The sequence below is a fragment of the Lepisma saccharinum genome, chromosome 29 (assembly GCF_977018435.1).
Source record: "Lepisma saccharinum chromosome 29, izLepSacc3.1, whole genome shotgun sequence".
NCBI classification, from domain to species: domain Eukaryota; kingdom Metazoa; phylum Arthropoda; class Insecta; order Zygentoma; family Lepismatidae; genus Lepisma; species Lepisma saccharinum.
Window position 1 is genome coordinate 40,415,373 of NC_139257.1, and position 18,037 is coordinate 40,433,409.

General features: G+C 41.9%; 1 protein-coding gene across 18 annotated transcripts in view; it reads right to left on the minus strand.

Moving 5' to 3' along the window:
• Window positions 1-6,479, minus strand: part of trol (terribly reduced optic lobes) — a 1,072,318-nt gene extending 1,065,839 nt beyond the window's left edge. For 9 of the 18 annotated variants that reach the window (XM_083114888.1, XM_083114893.1, XM_083114886.1 and 6 more), the window contains exon 1: window positions 5,925-6,479. In XM_083114888.1, coding sequence (XP_082971014.1) covers window positions 5,925-6,095 — 171 coding nt within the window. In that variant the 5' untranslated portion in view covers window positions 6,096-6,479. The remainder of the gene's footprint in view (window positions 1-5,924) is intronic. The other 9 variants (XM_083114896.1, XM_083114890.1, XM_083114898.1 and 6 more) reach the window with 1 other exon arrangement.
• Between the last annotated feature and the right edge of the window lie 11,558 nt (window positions 6,480-18,037).

Genomic DNA, 18,037 nt, shown 5'->3' on the forward strand with positions numbered 1-18,037 from the left:
GCTACTGTTGTGAACTTAATAAGACTAAGAAAAGCAGGGATTGCGAGAGAAGCGAGCAAGAAAATTGTACGAAAAGTATTTTTATTTACATAAAATTTGAAGTTCTGGGCGGTAATTGTCCCCTGCAGGCACACTTGGCCGTCAATGTTTGACCCTCCTTGCACCCCCTAGAACTCATTTCCGACCAAGGTTGGGGGGGGGGAGGGCATGCCCCCTGCCCCCCTGTGGTTGCGCCACTGGCACTTTTTTATACCACTTTTCGCTAATCGCCAAGTTCAGGATGAGGGATGAAGAGAGAGACTCGCACAAAAAAAAATGTCCGGGCTGTGGAGTGTAGCGTTCATCTATCCAATTTTTTTTCAAGAATGTCACGCGTATTCAACATTGTTAAAAATAAAGTAACGAAAGTACACTGTGGAAACTTTTTTCTATAGTAAGAAGAAGCCGGTTCAGTGGAACTTACGTTAGTTTCTAAATCCTGGTATGTACACTCAACGGCAAAAGTAAGGCGGATTTTCCATCACCATTTTGATTTTGTCAGTTTTCCATGACGTAAATGATCATGAACTGAAATAAAAACGTCTATAGTGATGACCTCTCTACCAGGTATTACAACCTGGAAACTACTTTTGCAGGTTAACGAAGCTCTGGCGTCTAGACACAGCTAGTATCGCCTAATCCTCTGTGGAAGATTCTGTCAATACGTTCCTTCATCCGCTTTGCTGCATGAACAGAATTCCATTCAGAACAACACAGGATGTAGAATCAAAAAAAAAGAGAATGAAAATAGCTATGGATAACTTGCCTACTATTATATTTGCTGTTAACTGTACAAGAATATAGTAATTTCCCTGATTTTTCAGGGCATTGTGTTGCGTGCATGAACTACAAAAAAAGTGTTGAAGAATTATTCTCAACACTCGCAAAGATTGGCAGCCGTTGGACTTTCACATTGCGAAATTAAAGAACAGCGAAGAACAGACAGAGGTGGATGGAGAACCACATGGTAGGGTGTGGCGTGTAACCAGAGCCCTTATGCTGTTCAGCACTGTGAAGCACGCATACACTTTGACCCTACCGTTTCGCCGATCAGGAGACATTCGCCTTGCTTCCCCCCCCCCCCCCGCCCTTCTTCCTGTCGCCAGCGCCACCTACGCAGCCGCTCAGCGCACCAGACGGACTGGTGAAATGAGCCGCTATTGAAACCAGGTTTCCCGCTCGAAAAACACGCCGGAAATAGCCTGAACAGTTAAAAACGTACAAAGTCTAAAAATTGGCCGCATCAAAAGATAACTCTGTCGTACCAGGCATAAGCAAAGATACAAAAAGGCTCACCAATGCCACGAAACCATTACAGACAAGTCACGTCAATGTTCTGAAAGTTTTAAGAATGTGGAATATCGTAGCACTTTTTACAGAGAGGAATTTTCGATAAAGTTTTGTTGACACATGCTTAAAGCCCAACGCCAAGAGCATCCTGAGGAAGAGGTCATTGCAACCCCTCCCCCCATTCCACGAAAAATGAATGTCAACCTATGTCCATCGCAGTGGCGTGCCCAAGGGGGGTTGGTGGGAAGCCTTATTTCTCAGTATTCCTAGAAAGAACGTGAAAGGCAGAAAAATGAGGATTTGACTACTAAAGGATGTAAGCCCACTCTTTCCAAAATCCTGGGCACGCCACTGGTCCGTCGTAATGTTCATTTTACGCAACAATGAGAGAGATTCAAGCAATGCAAGAAAACTCCCAACATGCAAAGCAGTAGACAAGTGAGAGAGGATGTTGCGCTGGTTTATACAAGAAATCTCTTCCCAGAATTTACTTCTTTTCGTCTAAGGGAAGCAATGAGTCTAAAGAATCTCTGTTCACTGATGGAGGGTAAGACATCTTGAATTCATAAGTGGCATTACCCCTCAGAACGATTTGAGTTTTCAAGACAGCTTAAACAACTTGTAAAATTCATATATAGGTGTGTGTCACAGGCGGCAGGTGGCTCTCAAATACAAGGGTTAGAAGGGGAAAATGGAGAAATCAGATGAATCGCTACACATACTTATTAGAAAATGGGGTTTGTAACAAAACACATGCTAAATTTGAGTATGTCACGAATTTCAAGTTTATTTAACCGTATTTATAAATATATGTATGTTTATTGTTGACTCAATTGATAAAATGGGGAAATAACGGCTGTATTTACGTATCAAGAGTACGAATCAGTAAGTTTTAGGTCAAATGGGCGCCCGCAGAGGGGAGGGGGACCAGGGACGGCGACAGGGGTGGGCACGGGTGGGCAATCGCCCACCCAAAAATTCCTGTGCCCACCCGATTGCCCACCCAATCAAATTCGATAAGTACATATACTTGAGGATATATGAATAATTCAATAAATGAGTGTATTCTGGTGTTCATAACATGTATATTTTACTTGTGAATATTATCTATGCTGAAATGTTCATATATTATCAACCCATAAAAAGCCAATTTTGTCATTAAAAGTGAAAGTAATTACTATAGCTATTGAAACAAAAACTGTGAACAAATGAATACTTCCATGATTAAAAGCCGCTAGTAGGCTTAGGAGGCTCAAAATTATGCAGGGTATGATCAAAATTAGATCAGAATTTAGGGTGAACTTGAGGACTGCAGCTCCGGGCCTCCACATACGTATATAAATCCCTACCTGGGTATGGTTAATAAATAAACAAATAAAAACATCATCTTAGCGTTACTTCCTCCAGCAACACAATAAATTATTTCGACTTTTTAATTATTATTAGATTAATTTAATCAAGAAGACTTAGATGGGCAGGCCATGTGACGTGAATGGCAGAGGAAAGAAGAGTTTACAGGATTCTTGTTGGGAAACCTGATGGTAAGATACCTGTAGGAAGGCCAAGACGAGGATGGAGGGACAACGTTGGGATGGACCCGAAAGAAATCGGTAAGGATGGGAAAGATTAGATTGATCTTGCCCCGGATTGGGACAGATGGAAGGCTTGTGTTGCTGTAGCGATAAACCTTCGGGTTTAAGTATGCTAGAGAGTATAATAAAAAAAGTAATGTAAAGTGCTTCCCTGTGCTCTGCACCACGCCATGAAGGCGTATAGGGTGTGTGGAGTTAGGGCCCCATACTTTCTTGGTCTCGGCCGAATCTGGAGGTGATGTGATCAGAGTATAATATAGTTTTAATTAGCTCTGCATTGAAATTCCAGAAGTGTTCCTTTTTTTATTTCATCACAATTTTTATATACCTGTCATCTTCATATATCAATATGGTATGCGAAATATCAACCTTATATTCGTACTACTAATATGTAGGAATCACAATAATCATTACAATAGCTAAGTAAATAAATTTTAATAAACCAATTATGTGTGGAAAGAGGTGTCACGAAGTATCCATTAAAAATTTTGTTTTTAAGCCCACTTTTATGCTAAGATAGGCTAATCGGACTAAGCCTACAGTTTAACGTGTTTTCCGAACCAGTGTGCATTGTGCTTCCACCAGAGGAGGGGGAGTCGAACACAGGACCTCTCTATTATAACGACAGCGTTATGGCATTGGGGAAAAATATATACAGAAAGAACTCGCACCAAACGTGGCATTTTGTCACCACAGAAGATGCGTTCATTTTAAGAGGGTGATTGCCTGAGACAAATATTTGATGCTTTCGAAAAACAATGTCATTGTTCACGTAATTAGCTGTCTTGATCCACTAATGAAACGCTGTGCGATTGAAATTACCACCTCAACTTTCTAAGCGGTATGAACTAATGAAACTCCATTTTTTGGAAGAGTAAGTTGTGGTTGATTTGTTTTATTTTAAGTAATTTCTCTGCTAATTTTGATAATAACGACGGTAAGGTTCAATACTGATTAGATGAAAGTAACGAAGGGGCGAAAACAATCACACGCTGACACTCAAAATACAAACCCCCATAAATTATTACTTTGACAGTGGTTCAAGGCGCCAGGGACTCGTTGCCCTGAAAGAATTAAGTTTATAGGGTATGCCAAAGACATCTATGAAAAATAGATGAATTATTACTGGTACGGTGATCAACTTCTATGAATTCCTTGTGTCCTAAATCATTTTGTTACCTCAAAAAATATGTTCATGTAACCATACGTGTATTATTTCTCCAGCATTACTAACATGACTGTTCAGAAAACGAATAGCAACTTAGCTAATAATCTCTTCAATTCTAAACAATTTTTTCAATCTTACTTGTTTATTAATTATGAGTGATATTTTGTCAAAATAGCCTTTCATTAGCCTAGGAATACTTCATGGACAATGAACAAAGAATTGGTTTTCCGTGTGTGTTTTAAATCATTCCTAATAAGACGTTCATTTTAATCCAAACATTCAGTGGCGGCGATTAGGAGGAGCGGGAAGTGGGGGATGTAGTTCCCCCATCACATTTGCCACTTTTTGCCCCGGCACTATGGCCTTTTTATGCTAAGCCTTTGTTACGAATAAAAAGTATATTGTCCTTGCCCCTCGAATGTTGGCACCCAATCGCCGCTACTGCAAACATTCAGATAGATTTCTCAGTTGTACAAACCTTATGTGCTAAGAAAAGTGACCCCCAAGGAGTAAGGAAACTCTTTCAGTCAAAAACTCATACGATGAAAATACTATGCTCAGGAACATGCATTTAAATTACGAGAAACTTCACGATTGTCTACCATCGCACTTTCTATCATTGTCGCCGAATACATAAAATCAAGTATGTGCCTTGTATTTGCAACACAAGCTTAAACCTAATTCACATTTATTTCACTGTATTAACATGCATGAAAGAATGTAATTAGAATGTATGGCTGCGCATGGGTAAACGCTTCCTTGAAATAATTGTATCCATCAGAGACAAAGCGAAAGGAAATGGAACAAGATGCGAGAAGAGATTAGAAAAGATAAAGAGGAAAACAAGAAAAGGAAAGGGAAAAGAAGTAAGAGGAAAATCGGGAGTGTAAGAGAGAGGGGGATACATACGTCTTACATACACATACGTATATACTATATATGGTCTTACATTTTACTGCCCGCCCTAATTTATCAATATGGAGCTTCTGCCCACCCGGTCGAAAATTTCTGGCGCCGCCCGGGGGACTTGCCACCCCTGAGATTATTTCTAAAAAGACTTCACTAATTCAAATTTTGAAATTGATTGATTTAAAGTTTATGGATGCGTCGGCACTTCAGGTCATTTTGCACCCTTCAATATACTGTATATCTAAAACCCTTGCCTTCAAATAAGAGGGGGTAAAAAAACCTTGATAAAGTTTAAAAATTTTGAAATTGTAACATGAAAACAGTAATAAGGGGTGCCGTGAAAGACAGCAGATCAAGTGCCTATGCAAATTATCCTAGCTCTGGGAATGCTTTATGAGAATTATTTTAACTGGGGAAAGCATCACCCTAATTTCCCCTTATTTTTAAGCACTGCTGCCCTCTTGAGAAAGAATATTGTGGGCGGGCGCCTTGCTTTGTGGTCCTTTTCAAACCTAAATGGACGTTGCAGACCCTCCCCCTTCTTAAAATGTAGGAAGGAATGTTTGCGTCAGCCTCCCGATGTCGTAATTGCGACCCTCTTACCTTATAATCAATGGGTCTCGGATTCGATACTTCCAGTAGCGATTAGCCTGTGTATAAAAAGTGGACTGAAACAAAACACATGCGTTTGCTGTAACCACACACGTAGACATATCTTGAAAGTAGTCGTGGAAATTGCCTGGTAATAGTTACGCATCCCACCACACTAAACATCCCCCTATACGAAAAGCATTTATCTTCAGGTCAAAAGTCCTCTGATTCTAAATAAACACATGAGAATCGGAATGCCTCAATGCGTGCTTGTGCTCACATGCATTACACCACAAGGTGCACTGTGGGTAAAACAGAAGCGGAACAGAACTTACCTCAATTGCTGAAATGGGCGTGACTATTGCTGTTATTGTCAGAAGGAACAGAAGCGTCGAGACGGACGAAACAACAAGGTTCATTGTTGACTTTATTGAGCTATTTTGCTTGCGACACTGGCATCCACTAGGAACCTTGTGTCTACAAGTCCCCGGCGAGGAACGAATCATGTCCTCTTGCACTCCCGAAGACGCGTGGTCTTCCAACACAAGAATCACACACGAAAACACTACACACTCACTTTTTAAAAAAACAAGTTTCCCTTTCTGCTCACTTTCACATTAGTTACGAAGACTCCTAACGGTCGCAAAAGGTGAAGAATCGGAAGGCAAGTAGGAAGGGGGGGAGGGAACAGGTAGATGTAGGAACCAAGACTGGCCAGAGGCCACTTTGTTGCACGTGCTTTCCCACTGTTGCCTTTTGCCGTCCTCACAGACAGCAGTAACTACACTGTGCCGTCGCTGGCTGCGAAGTGGTCGCTTGAGCTCGCAACCGAACCGAAAGTCCACAAGCAAGATTACCCGATCGTCTTTTGTTCGGCGTTTGGACGGGGAACCGTCTGGCCAACTCTCTCGAGATCCCGCCGCCACCTACGACATTTGATCGCCTCGCCACGACATCTGTAGCAGCTTTTAGGAACTAAAACATGCTATTATTGTATGTCCCCAATGTTGGCAGGCTGTTGGGAGGGAAGCGGTGCTAAAAGAAACGTATATATTTCATGATAAGATGTGTTTTGTTCTTCCGGGAGACGTAGAAAGAAATCTTATGCCAGATTATTACCTAAATTACATCTTATCAATGTGGTACAGAAGAAAAACACTTGTCTGTCTGCTTCTGTACTTTCCACACACGAAGAAACAGAATGTACGAGTTTTATAGTTTGGCAAATTCACTCCGACGCAGGACTGCCCCTAAGATTTCATATTTATATGTGTTTTGCATTCGTATTTTATCGTTACTTTGTGTATGTTGCTTTAAGGCCACCAGGATTGTTTTAAAGAAGAGGGGTAGATCCAAGAACGTGGAACAAAGAGATAAGAAATGCTGTGACGTTGATTGTATTGGATTATTTTGCGTTGCTTTTCTGCCAAGTTTGTCTAATCGCGACGATGAGGATTGATGAAAGAACACACTCACAAAGATTGATTCATTGATTGAGTTGGTGTTTTAAGTCCACTTTAGGCACAGTAAGGCTAATTGGGACTGGACCTACAGTTTAAAGTGGGATCCGAACCACTATGTGCCTCCACCGGGTATCGAACCCGGAACTCCTTCATTAGAAGGCGAGGACTCTATACCACTGCGCCATCGGGGAGGCCCACACTCACACAGAACACCTATGCCTGTCATATCATATTATTATAATATCTATCTAAACGTAGAATTATCATAATGCTATCTTTAGAAAATAACAGATTTATAAATTGATATGTATTGGCAATAATTATTTCAATGAAGAACTCTAAATGTGAGTTAACCAAAAAAACGAGACATTTTCGTCTGGTAGCCAGCCAGCATCGGCGATTGGGTGCCACAACTGGGTGGGGGGGAGGGGGCAAGGACAATTTATTTTCTCTTGGTAGACAAGTGAGTTTCTGCTTTAGGTGCACTTTATGCACAGTAAGGCTAATCGGGACTGGACCTACAGTTTAAAGTGGGATCTGAACCACAATATGCCTCCACCACCGAGTCTTGGTAGACAAGGCTTAGCACTAACAGGCCATAGCAGGAGCAGAAGTGGAGAAACGTAGGGGGCAACTGCCACCCATGCCCCTAATCGCCGCCACTGCTAGTAGCCCTTGCAACAATGGTTATAAAACCAAAACTACATAATATTGCTGACTACAGACTTCTGGAGACTAACTGTCTACACAAGAAACACAATGATTTACGCAAGGACAAAGCTGTATTCTTTACAAATTTGTTATATTCGTAGCATCTTACATATTCATATTTAAAGATTTCATGGTTCGAGGGGGCGTATGCCCCCCCCCCCTGGGTACGGGCATGCTTCGACGAGTCCGCGTCGCTTGCGCCGAGGCTTCTTATCGGTTCATTTCCGCCGCGACATATGTCAAGACCTTCCTTGATGGATTTTCCCACAATCCAGAGTGTCATTACCGCCGCGCATATGTGTGTTTATGACGTTGCCCAGCTCCAGTTGTGTTTATCTTCGATTGAAAAGGAAGGCGATTGGTAAATGAATGTAAGATGAAAGTAAATATGTTACGGGCTGCTAATTTAATAACTAATTAACTCAATTAACTCAACTGAACTGAGCTTAGCAACGCAACAACGAAGAATCGCTCGCCTCACCTGCTGGGCGAATTAAACATTACATGAAATATAATACGGTCAGGATAAGTGCCTAACAGTCGGAGTTACCGAGAATAAACCTAGGAGGATTTGATTTTGAATACCTGAAATGACGTTACATAATACTACGGTGTTTCTGAATATACACATATATTAAAGCACAGATAAATAGACATTACATCTTGCCCTCTTTCACTCGATCTCACATTCATTCTCTCATTCTATGGCATATTGCGACAATATGACAAATACAAAGGTTAGATTATTTACTACTTTCACCATACTCTTGCTATGTCTTGGCTACATTGCCTATTACAATTTATCGTTTAGGATTTTAAGCATAAAGTGAATAATTGTTCCTTGTGCGAACCCCTTCTATCTTTTCTGAAGGTATAAATATATTCAATGAACTATTGTTTGCTGTTAACATAAACTCTCATCTTTAACATTGATTACTTCCGCCGGAATACCGATGCCTAGGGATGCCATAGCACTGATTTAAGTTATGCAATGATTTGATTTACGCAGATTCGCGGTAGATAGTCGTCATCTTTCTCACACACGCACATGGTTGGATCTTACCTTCGCTGCCTTCCCTCTGACCTGGGTTGGGTGAAAGTGGTCCTACAGTTTTGGAAGGCCTCCACGCTCCATTGTTGAACCTCGCGGTTATCCTGGTTCGCGAAAGTGGATCAGTCGGCAGCTCCATCTGGCATCATCGGATCCTGGCTTCACTCGTGCACTTCGCAGGGACGTCCAGGACGGTACACGTACACTGTCGACTCCATACGACAACTTGCGCAATAATAGGTCAGTTCTTCGCGGTTACTCGTAAGTACAGATACGTGACTTGAGCGATGAGACGAACATACGCGATGAGCCATTTGAGGTTTCACATGGATATCAAATGTTATTAACTTTCACTACTTTGGACGTTGTTTCGGACGATTGACACAGGTGGACGTGTCTGGCGTTACTCTCACATAACCACACGTATGTGCACGGATGCGTAGACGGCGAGGGGGAGAAGGGCCCCCTGGTTCTATTCTGCTCTACTCCATGGCTCTGAAACACTCACTCGAGGAAAAACAAATCCAGACCTCGAGTCTGCTTGCAACTCGCAGCTCGGTCGCGCGTAGCTCACACTCCGGTGGCGATTGTAGGCAAAACTGTGCAAAACTGTGTCTCTCTATTCCAAATCATCCCTTTTATTCCAGATTTGAACGTAGTGACGCGCTACCCTCTATGAGCAGGTGCTTGTTTATTGTTTCTGGTGCTTTGACCGTTGTCCTCCTATCCTGGTCAATGCTCACTCCGGTCCTTAACCTTTGGTAGCAGCCCCTCGCGCAGAGATTAGGCTAACTCTTCCTCCATTGTATTCAGTCACGAAAAGCAAGGACAACTCAGTAGGGTAGCTTCTCCCTTTCAATCCAGCGATGAATCTTTAATAATTCATAACTCCCGTAGTTCTGTTCTGATTAGGCTCAAATCTTGGAATCAGTACTTTCATGATGTGTTCTTTCGCTGGTTGAAATCTCATCAAGTTCGGTCCATTGGTTTAGAAGTTGCATTTTTCTTGTTATTCCCATAAGAATGCATGTAAATCCGAATTCGGGCGAAAAACGGTGGTTGAGCAAGCTAGTGCTGGCTAAGACAGTTCGCTAGACACCTGTATTCGCGACGGATATTAATATTACCAATTGCAATTAATTCCTACTAACGGGCAATTAGATTAATTACTTGTCACTCAATATTTGACCGTTATAAATATGAGGGATCTACATTGGGAAATTAGTATTTATGTAAAACTGAACCTTGTAAGAGACGACAATGAAAATATCAATACATCGAAATGGACAAATGTGTTGAGTGTGTTCTTTCGAAGTACAGAAGCTCAAGCGATCTTCGAGGATGCCTTCGAGCATTTGCATACCTACAAGAATTCAAATAACGTTTGTACTGTTCTTGTGCAAGTGTATCGAAATATTGTGTTTATATGTACGTAGCTATTACTTATATAATGTTTGCAAAAATAACACTGTATTTACAATGTTTTTTTGACGATTAACGATAAATGATTAATAGTTTATAGGCTGATGCTGATTTATGTATTTTGTGTTGTGGAATAAAATTGATACAAGTAATCCTGTGTAACGTATTTTAAAATAAGTAAAGAAAAGTCATATTTGACTCTGTGGATAGGTTTAACATTTCAGTGTAAACACAGCTGTGCATCTTCATAAACACACGTTTGATTTTATGTTTTAAGTCCACTTTATGCACTATGCACCATGTGCCCATAAACACACGTGCCCGCGGCTGTGATGACACACTGGATTGTATGAAAACCAGCCAAGGAAGGTCTTGACATATGTCACGGCGGAAATGAACCGATAAGAAGCCTCGGCGCAAATTACTGGGCGCATACGACACGACACCTGCTTCGACGGCCAAATACATCGGGTACTCACATAAAAAAGGAAGACACGGGTTCAAATCCCGACCAGGGGCTCAAAAACATTTCATGGGTTCAATTCGTAATTTATGATAAGGGAGGTGAATAAGTCCGAAGTCCACTTTAGGCAGAAATGTGCTAATCTGGACTGAACCTACAGTTTAAAGTGTGATCCGAACCACTATGTGTCTCCACCGGCTTTTGAACCTGGAACCTCTTGTTTACGAGCCGACCACATTACAACTACGTAATCGGGGAGGCCTTGGGGGGCAGGTGTAGATGAATGAAAGTCATACATAATACAGAGTGTCCGAAAAGTCAAGCAACCCGGTGTTTACGACCGTATAACGGAATAGCGAAACGGAATGAGAAGAAACGCTTTCTGCCAAGAGAATGCCCTGTATATTGGGAAAATTTAGAAAAAAACATATGTAAGAACATGCATGTTTTAATAACAAATAAGCAAAGTATTGCCAAAGGCGGAAAAAAATGCAAATCGTGTGTATTGATGCACAGAACTCACTGAGGTAAATTATTGCAACATTTCACAATACCAACGAACAATTTGGATGGCCATCTATTGAATTTGACTGAAAAAGAACTACTGATGGCGAGAAACGTAAGAAGTGAACTTATTGTAAAATTGCTGGTTCGAAATAAGGCAACGACGTTACCACCTCCTCATCAACGATAACGTAGTGGTAACGTACCCGGTGGAGGCACATTGAAGGCTGTCTCTCCAAGAGACTGCTGGGATCGTATCATTAACGAAGGTCACGGATGTGACTATTACTGGGTGCTAGATTCCAAACATGGAAAGCTGCGAAAGTGTGTGCCGTTATACAACGTATGTATTACTTCAAATATGTATTTCGATGTGCGAGACTGATACGAGAACGACATGTGTGTTTATAAATCCAAACAAGACCGTGTGCCTCGGTGGCCCCGGGTTTGAATCTCGATCTAGGCATGGATGTTATCTGTCTGTGTCCCTTCATCATATCATAGCTAATCGTCGTGATTACCCTAAAGTAGCAGAAAAACAAAGTAAAATACACCAAATCAAACGAATCAATCAACGAAACCGAAAAGGAGACAAACATTTACAGCTCGAAACGAGAGCGAAAGAGAAACGGCATTTACAGCTTGACACGAGAACGAGGAGACGACATTTACAGCCCGAGAAAAGAACGAGAACGAAACTGGCATTTACAGCTCAACAATAGAACGAGAACGAAACGGAATTTACAGCTCGACACGAGAACGAGAACGAGACGGACATTTACAGCTTGATAAGACCAAGAACGAGACAGACATTTCCAGCTCGAATCGAGAACGAAAGCGAGACGTCATTTACAGGTTGACAGGAGACCGAGACAGACATTTACAGATCGATACGAGACCGAGACACATTTACAGCTCGACGCGAGACAGAAAACGAGACGGCATTTACAGCTCGACACGAGACCGAGACAGACATTTACACCTCGACGCGAGAACGAAAACGAAACTGACATTTACAGCTCAACACGAGATAGACATTTACAGCTCAACACGAGACAGAAAACGAGACGGCATTTACAGCTTGACACGAAACCAAGCTCGAAACGAGAACGAAAGAGAGACGGCATTTACAGCTTGACACGAAAACGAGGAGACGACATTTACAGCCCGAGAAAAGAACGAGAATGAGACTGGCATTTACAGCTCAACAATAGAACGAGAACGAAACGGAATTTACAGGTCGACACGAGAACGAGAACGAGACGGACATTTACAGCTTGATAAGACCAATAATGAGACAGACATTTCCAGCTCGAATCGAGAACGAAAGCGAGACGTCATTTACAGGTTGACAGGAGACCGAGACAGACATTTACAGATCGATACGAGACCGAGACACATTTACAGCTCGACGCGAGACAGAAAACGAGACGGCATTTACAGCTCGACACGAGACCGAGACAGACATTTACAGCTCGACACGAGAACGAAAACGAAATTGACATTTACAGCTCAACACGAGATAGACATTTACAGCTCAACACGAGACAGAAAACGAGACGGCATTTACAGCTTGACACGAGAAGAAGAACGAGACAGACATTTACAGCTCGTCACGAGAACGAAAACGAAAATGACATTTACAGATCAACACGAGACAGACATTTACAGCTCAACAAGAGACAGAAAACGAGACGGCATTTACAGCTCGACAGGAGACCAAGACAGACATGTACAGCTCGATACGAGACCGAGACAAATTTACATCTCGACATCAGACCGAGAACGAGAGAGACATTTACAATTGACACGAAACGGCATTTACAGCTCGACACGAGAACGAAAACGAGGCTGACATTTACAGCTCAACACGAGACATACATTTACAGCTCAACACGAGACAGGCATTTACAGCTCAACACGAGACAGACATTTACAGCTCGACACGAGACCGAGACAGACATGTACAGCTCGATACGAGACCGAGACACATTTACATCTCGACACCAGACCGAGAACGAGAGAGACATTTACAATTGACACGAGTCGGCATTTACAGATCGACACGAAAACGAGACGGAAATTTACAGCTCGACACGAGACAGAAAACAGACAGACATTTACAGTCCGACAAAAAACCAAGAACGAGGCAGACTTTCCAAACACGGGATCCAAACACGACTTTCCAAACACGCGTATAATACAAACTAAGAAGCTTTTGAATAGATAATACAAGTATACCATAAAAAATCGTCGAGTGAAGATTATAAAGCTACAAAAGTATAAAAAACTACGACAGAGTACATTGATTGATTGATTGATTGATTTAGTTTTTTTTACGTTGTATCTCTGTGGACATGGATTGGGCAATTTGTTTTGTGTTTTCTGGAAAAAATATCCTACTCGATAGCGCCAATTCTCTGACAAAACATCGGCTAACTAATCTGTTGTGTGCTCTCGTAGTGTTATCATTTCTTCGCTAAAACAAACGAACATATTTCTTGGAATGTTTTAAAGTACAACTTGTGAAAGGTTTTGCTAGATATTACCTTTATCTTCGTATTATTCGGAAACGTTCATAGTTGTGTTAACTGTGTTTATTTAAGAGACACTCCAGACCGAAGCGACAATACAACAGGCGACAAGCAACACATGAAACTTGTTGCTTGTAAACCAATCTTGATAAATAGATGGAAGCCTCGTGCCAAAGTGACACGACAAGCTGAATGTGTAGCTTGTAACTAACGTGTCGCTCGGACTGGGCTGTTTTCTAAATACCGTGTCGCTTCGGTCTGTACAGAGCGCATTATTTAACTATATTAACTTCTCAAACACCGATTTCGATGCAAAATTATGTCTACTCACTGAGAAAATGTGATAGTGACAAATTTCAGTAATGTGCTCATTATGTGCTATCAGTGCAAATGATGTACACAATGTACACTATGACTTGTAATCCATATTTTTGTAAATTAAGCCCCTACCACACGGAACTGGATTTCTAGTAGGAATGCCCTAGTTGGCGCTGAACTAACTTTCTAGGTAGCAATCACGGCCGCCTGGCTGACTGGTTTGGAGGAATAGGACATGTTCTAACTGCTACTTGCTTTCCTCGACTGGATTCTGTGGAACAGCCAATCAGAGCAAAGTTTCGCCATGTGAAGATAATCTGTGAGTGTGCAAAGCAACACTTTTGTCTGTGGTTTCCGAGTGTTACTCCAGCAATGTATAACGTATACAGCATGAAAGGCGCGTTGAGTTACACCATCTAGGCCGAGTGCACGGTGTTTACATTTGAAACAACTAAAATGTTCTTCCATACGTGTACAGAAAACGTTGTAAAGTATGTATTTAAGCAGCGCCATTGTTTTGTACCTAATAAAGTTTTATACAAAACGTTATTCCTCTCGGTTGAATAGTTATCGGCTTTTAAAAATTCGAAGTGATACATTGTTTACATCTCACGCGGCCGCCATTACAACTTCCCTCGTATGGGAACAAAAGTCTATCGACATGTACGCTGATAAGTATCGTGTGAGGCGAAAAGTAGCAAATTGGTAGCCAGTCCAGCGCCAACTAGGGCATACCTACTGGAAATCCAGTTCCGTGTGATGCAGGCTTTATTCACACTAGTAACTTTAATAACTTGTAAAAGAAAGATTACAACTATTTTATTATTCCTAATTGACCAATGAGACAGTGTGGACTAGAGTGCTGCATCGAGACCTTTTTGCTTGATCGTCTAATAGTTCGCACGGATGACGCTAGATGACTTACGGAATGAACAGTTTCTTCGCTCGAGCGAATAACGCTCGAACATACAAACGACCGGACAAAGCCCAGTAGTTCACGTATAACCGCAGTTTGTCTGTAGTAGTGGCCCTCAAATATAGATCGTGAAGTGATAGACGCAGTGAAATTGAAACAGAAGTGAACGTATTCATCATCTCCATGTTAAAATGTGATTTAGTCTATCTTGCCAATACATAGAAATATATGCAAATGAATAGATGATTATGGGCTGAAACTACCATGACGGCTTTTGACACATATATTTGTACGATTGTTGTGCCACTGAAATGATATTTGATATTCTATACCTAGTCTGGCCATAAATACTGTTACTAACTTTCGGCTTGAACTGTACATCCGGTAGTCAGGCTCATGAACCATGCTTTTTCTGAAATTCACTCCTGACTATTGTGTGTTCAGCTATGAAAGAGCAAGCGTGTATCTTCTTGCGCTTAGCATGGGGTGGGGCGAATATGAAAACAGAGTAGCCGTAATTGCTATGCATATGGTTGGGAAGTCACTCACTGAGATTTTCCAGCCCCTAAAAATTCCGAAGATCAGAAGGTTTGTGTATCAGACAACCCAGAGATTCACTGATACTGGTAGCATGAAAGATCGCCCAAGAGTTGGTCGACTTCACACCGTATGAACAGCTGCGGCTGTTAAAGCAGTGATCCCTCACATCCACCGAAATCCCATCCGGAAGCAAATTAAATTTGCACAGGAGCTGAACATTTCACAACAATCAATGTTCAGGGTACTTAATGAAGACCTTGGAATTGGAGCTTACCGGTGGAGTACTGGAAATTTCCTGACGACACAAGTGAAGAAGCAGAGGGAACTGAAATCGAGACGTCTCCTGCAGCGGTACGTTGCCAATGGACATTGCAGGATTCTCTTCACTGATAAGAAATCGTTCACCACTGAATAAAGTTTTAACCCCCAAAATGAAAGGGTGTATGCTTCAAACTCTCGAGAACTTTGTGAGAGAGTCCCAAAAATCAGAGATGCCACCAGCCCTCCTCAGTCTTGGTTTGGTGGGGAGTAAGCTATGAGAGTTCCACCAGGCCTCATTTTTGAGAAAAGGGCTTAAAAGCCGTGCGAGAGTGTATGTTCGCCAACCGGTGACGAACACGATAGTAGGTATTTTTCTGTGCAGAAGGTTGAAACACTGCATACCCATAAAGTGAGTCAAGATGTGCCCGCCATATTGTGTGTTCCGGAAGCGAGGAAAGGAATAAAAAGAAGCACTCAGAATGTGAAAAATTGCGTTTGTTTTCGTGTAAAAAGCATAAGGGCACCTTGAACTATGTTTTGCAATACACAATTGGTAAGTATGAACTACAGCGCCTTGAATAACGTAGTGTGGAAAACGACCCAAGAAACTGGTTCCCCGAGACGATGACAAGTAGATGGCAGTGCGATCGACCCAGGTGCTAATTTTGTTATGAAAGTAATGCGGCTTAGTTAGTTTTTGGAATATATTGTGTAGATTTGTTTCTCTAGAAAGGCGGTAAATGAATTGATGGAAACAGTTATATTTGTGGAGTGATTTGCAGTCACGAAATGACATTAATTTGGAAAGAAAAGTAAAATAAAATTAATAAATAAATAGCATGCGTAACACAAGAAGAAACATCACAATGTGATTCCGGACGTCAGGTCTTGGACTGTGTATTAGAGTTTTGTTTTTCTATGTTATTAGAATATAAATAGTATCCTGAGAGATATTTCATACCGAGGCGACAAACCACAAATGTCGCTTGAAAACGAGCAGTCGGAAATCAATGCAGCCTTTCGAACCGTAGGGACAAAAGCTCTGACTGCACCGTTTCCTCAAGGAGATTTTAGACCAAAGCGACACGCGACAAACGATACGAGGATTTCACACCAAAGCGACACGGGTCATTCGGTCCAAGGCAACTTTCATACCGAAGTGACACATGTTGCTTGGAAACGAGCCAAACAAGAGCAACATTTCACATCGTAGCGGCATGACGGGAAGCACAGGCCAGCGTTCGGTTGGTGAAATCCTCAAGCGATAAGTGTCGCGTGCCGCTTGTCGCTTTGGTGCGCAATCTCACTAAAGCAAGACACTCATTGCATCGCGTATGCGCGAACAACAAACCACGGCAACATGTTGCAAGCTATTGAGGAAATGGCCCAGTTTAAGCGACGCAGAAGCGACACGTGTGGCTTATCATGTCGCCTAGATCTGTTGTTGTAATGTGCGGTTTATCGTGTCGCCTATCTGTTGTTCGCAAGCAACGCTTGCTAATAGACTGAAGGCACCATGTCGCTTGTCACTTAGTTGGGAACTCCCCCTGTAGCGCGTCGCTTCGGTCTCAGCACCCTTCCTTTAAGGAGCTTTCCGAAGGAAGTAAGAAGTAGCACGCGAATACGCCTTATGAACGCGTCGTTTGCTGTTTGGACCCTCATGTGCAATGAATGCTGTTTTACAGTCTGGAAATGTGTGTCACTAGTGTGACAGTGTGAACATCCCGTGTCGCTTGTCCCATTGGTTTGAAAGTTGCCTTACAATCATATCGATGGTACTAACAAAGTTTTGTGGGGTTCCCCTTGTCGTTTCATGCAATCATCATTATCATCATCGCCGCGATTAGTTTAAAGCGGAAGAAAAGAGACAGTAAATATCAAAAATACAAATGCTTCAGTGTGTATATCTTTAAAAGAAATGATGATGATGATAATAATAATGAACCTATTTCATACACAAAAATTTAGTTGCCAAGAACATTCCACGCGTATTTTTTCTCCCGTATTATTAACGAAAGTATGACGATAACAGGACGTGGTCGACTGTCTAGAATGTTCGTTAATATCTTCGCGACCACTGTACCAAATATCATAGCAATTATCACATTCATAGAAATGCTTCATGTAAAAGAATCAGACGTTGCAGCGAAAACTCCATTTACTTCCATTATAAGCAGTCGAACACCAAGCACCGGGGTCAACACCAGCGCCTCTAGCGGATCATTTTCGAGTGGAACCAGCCTGAGAGCGCAGAAGCCTGCCGTT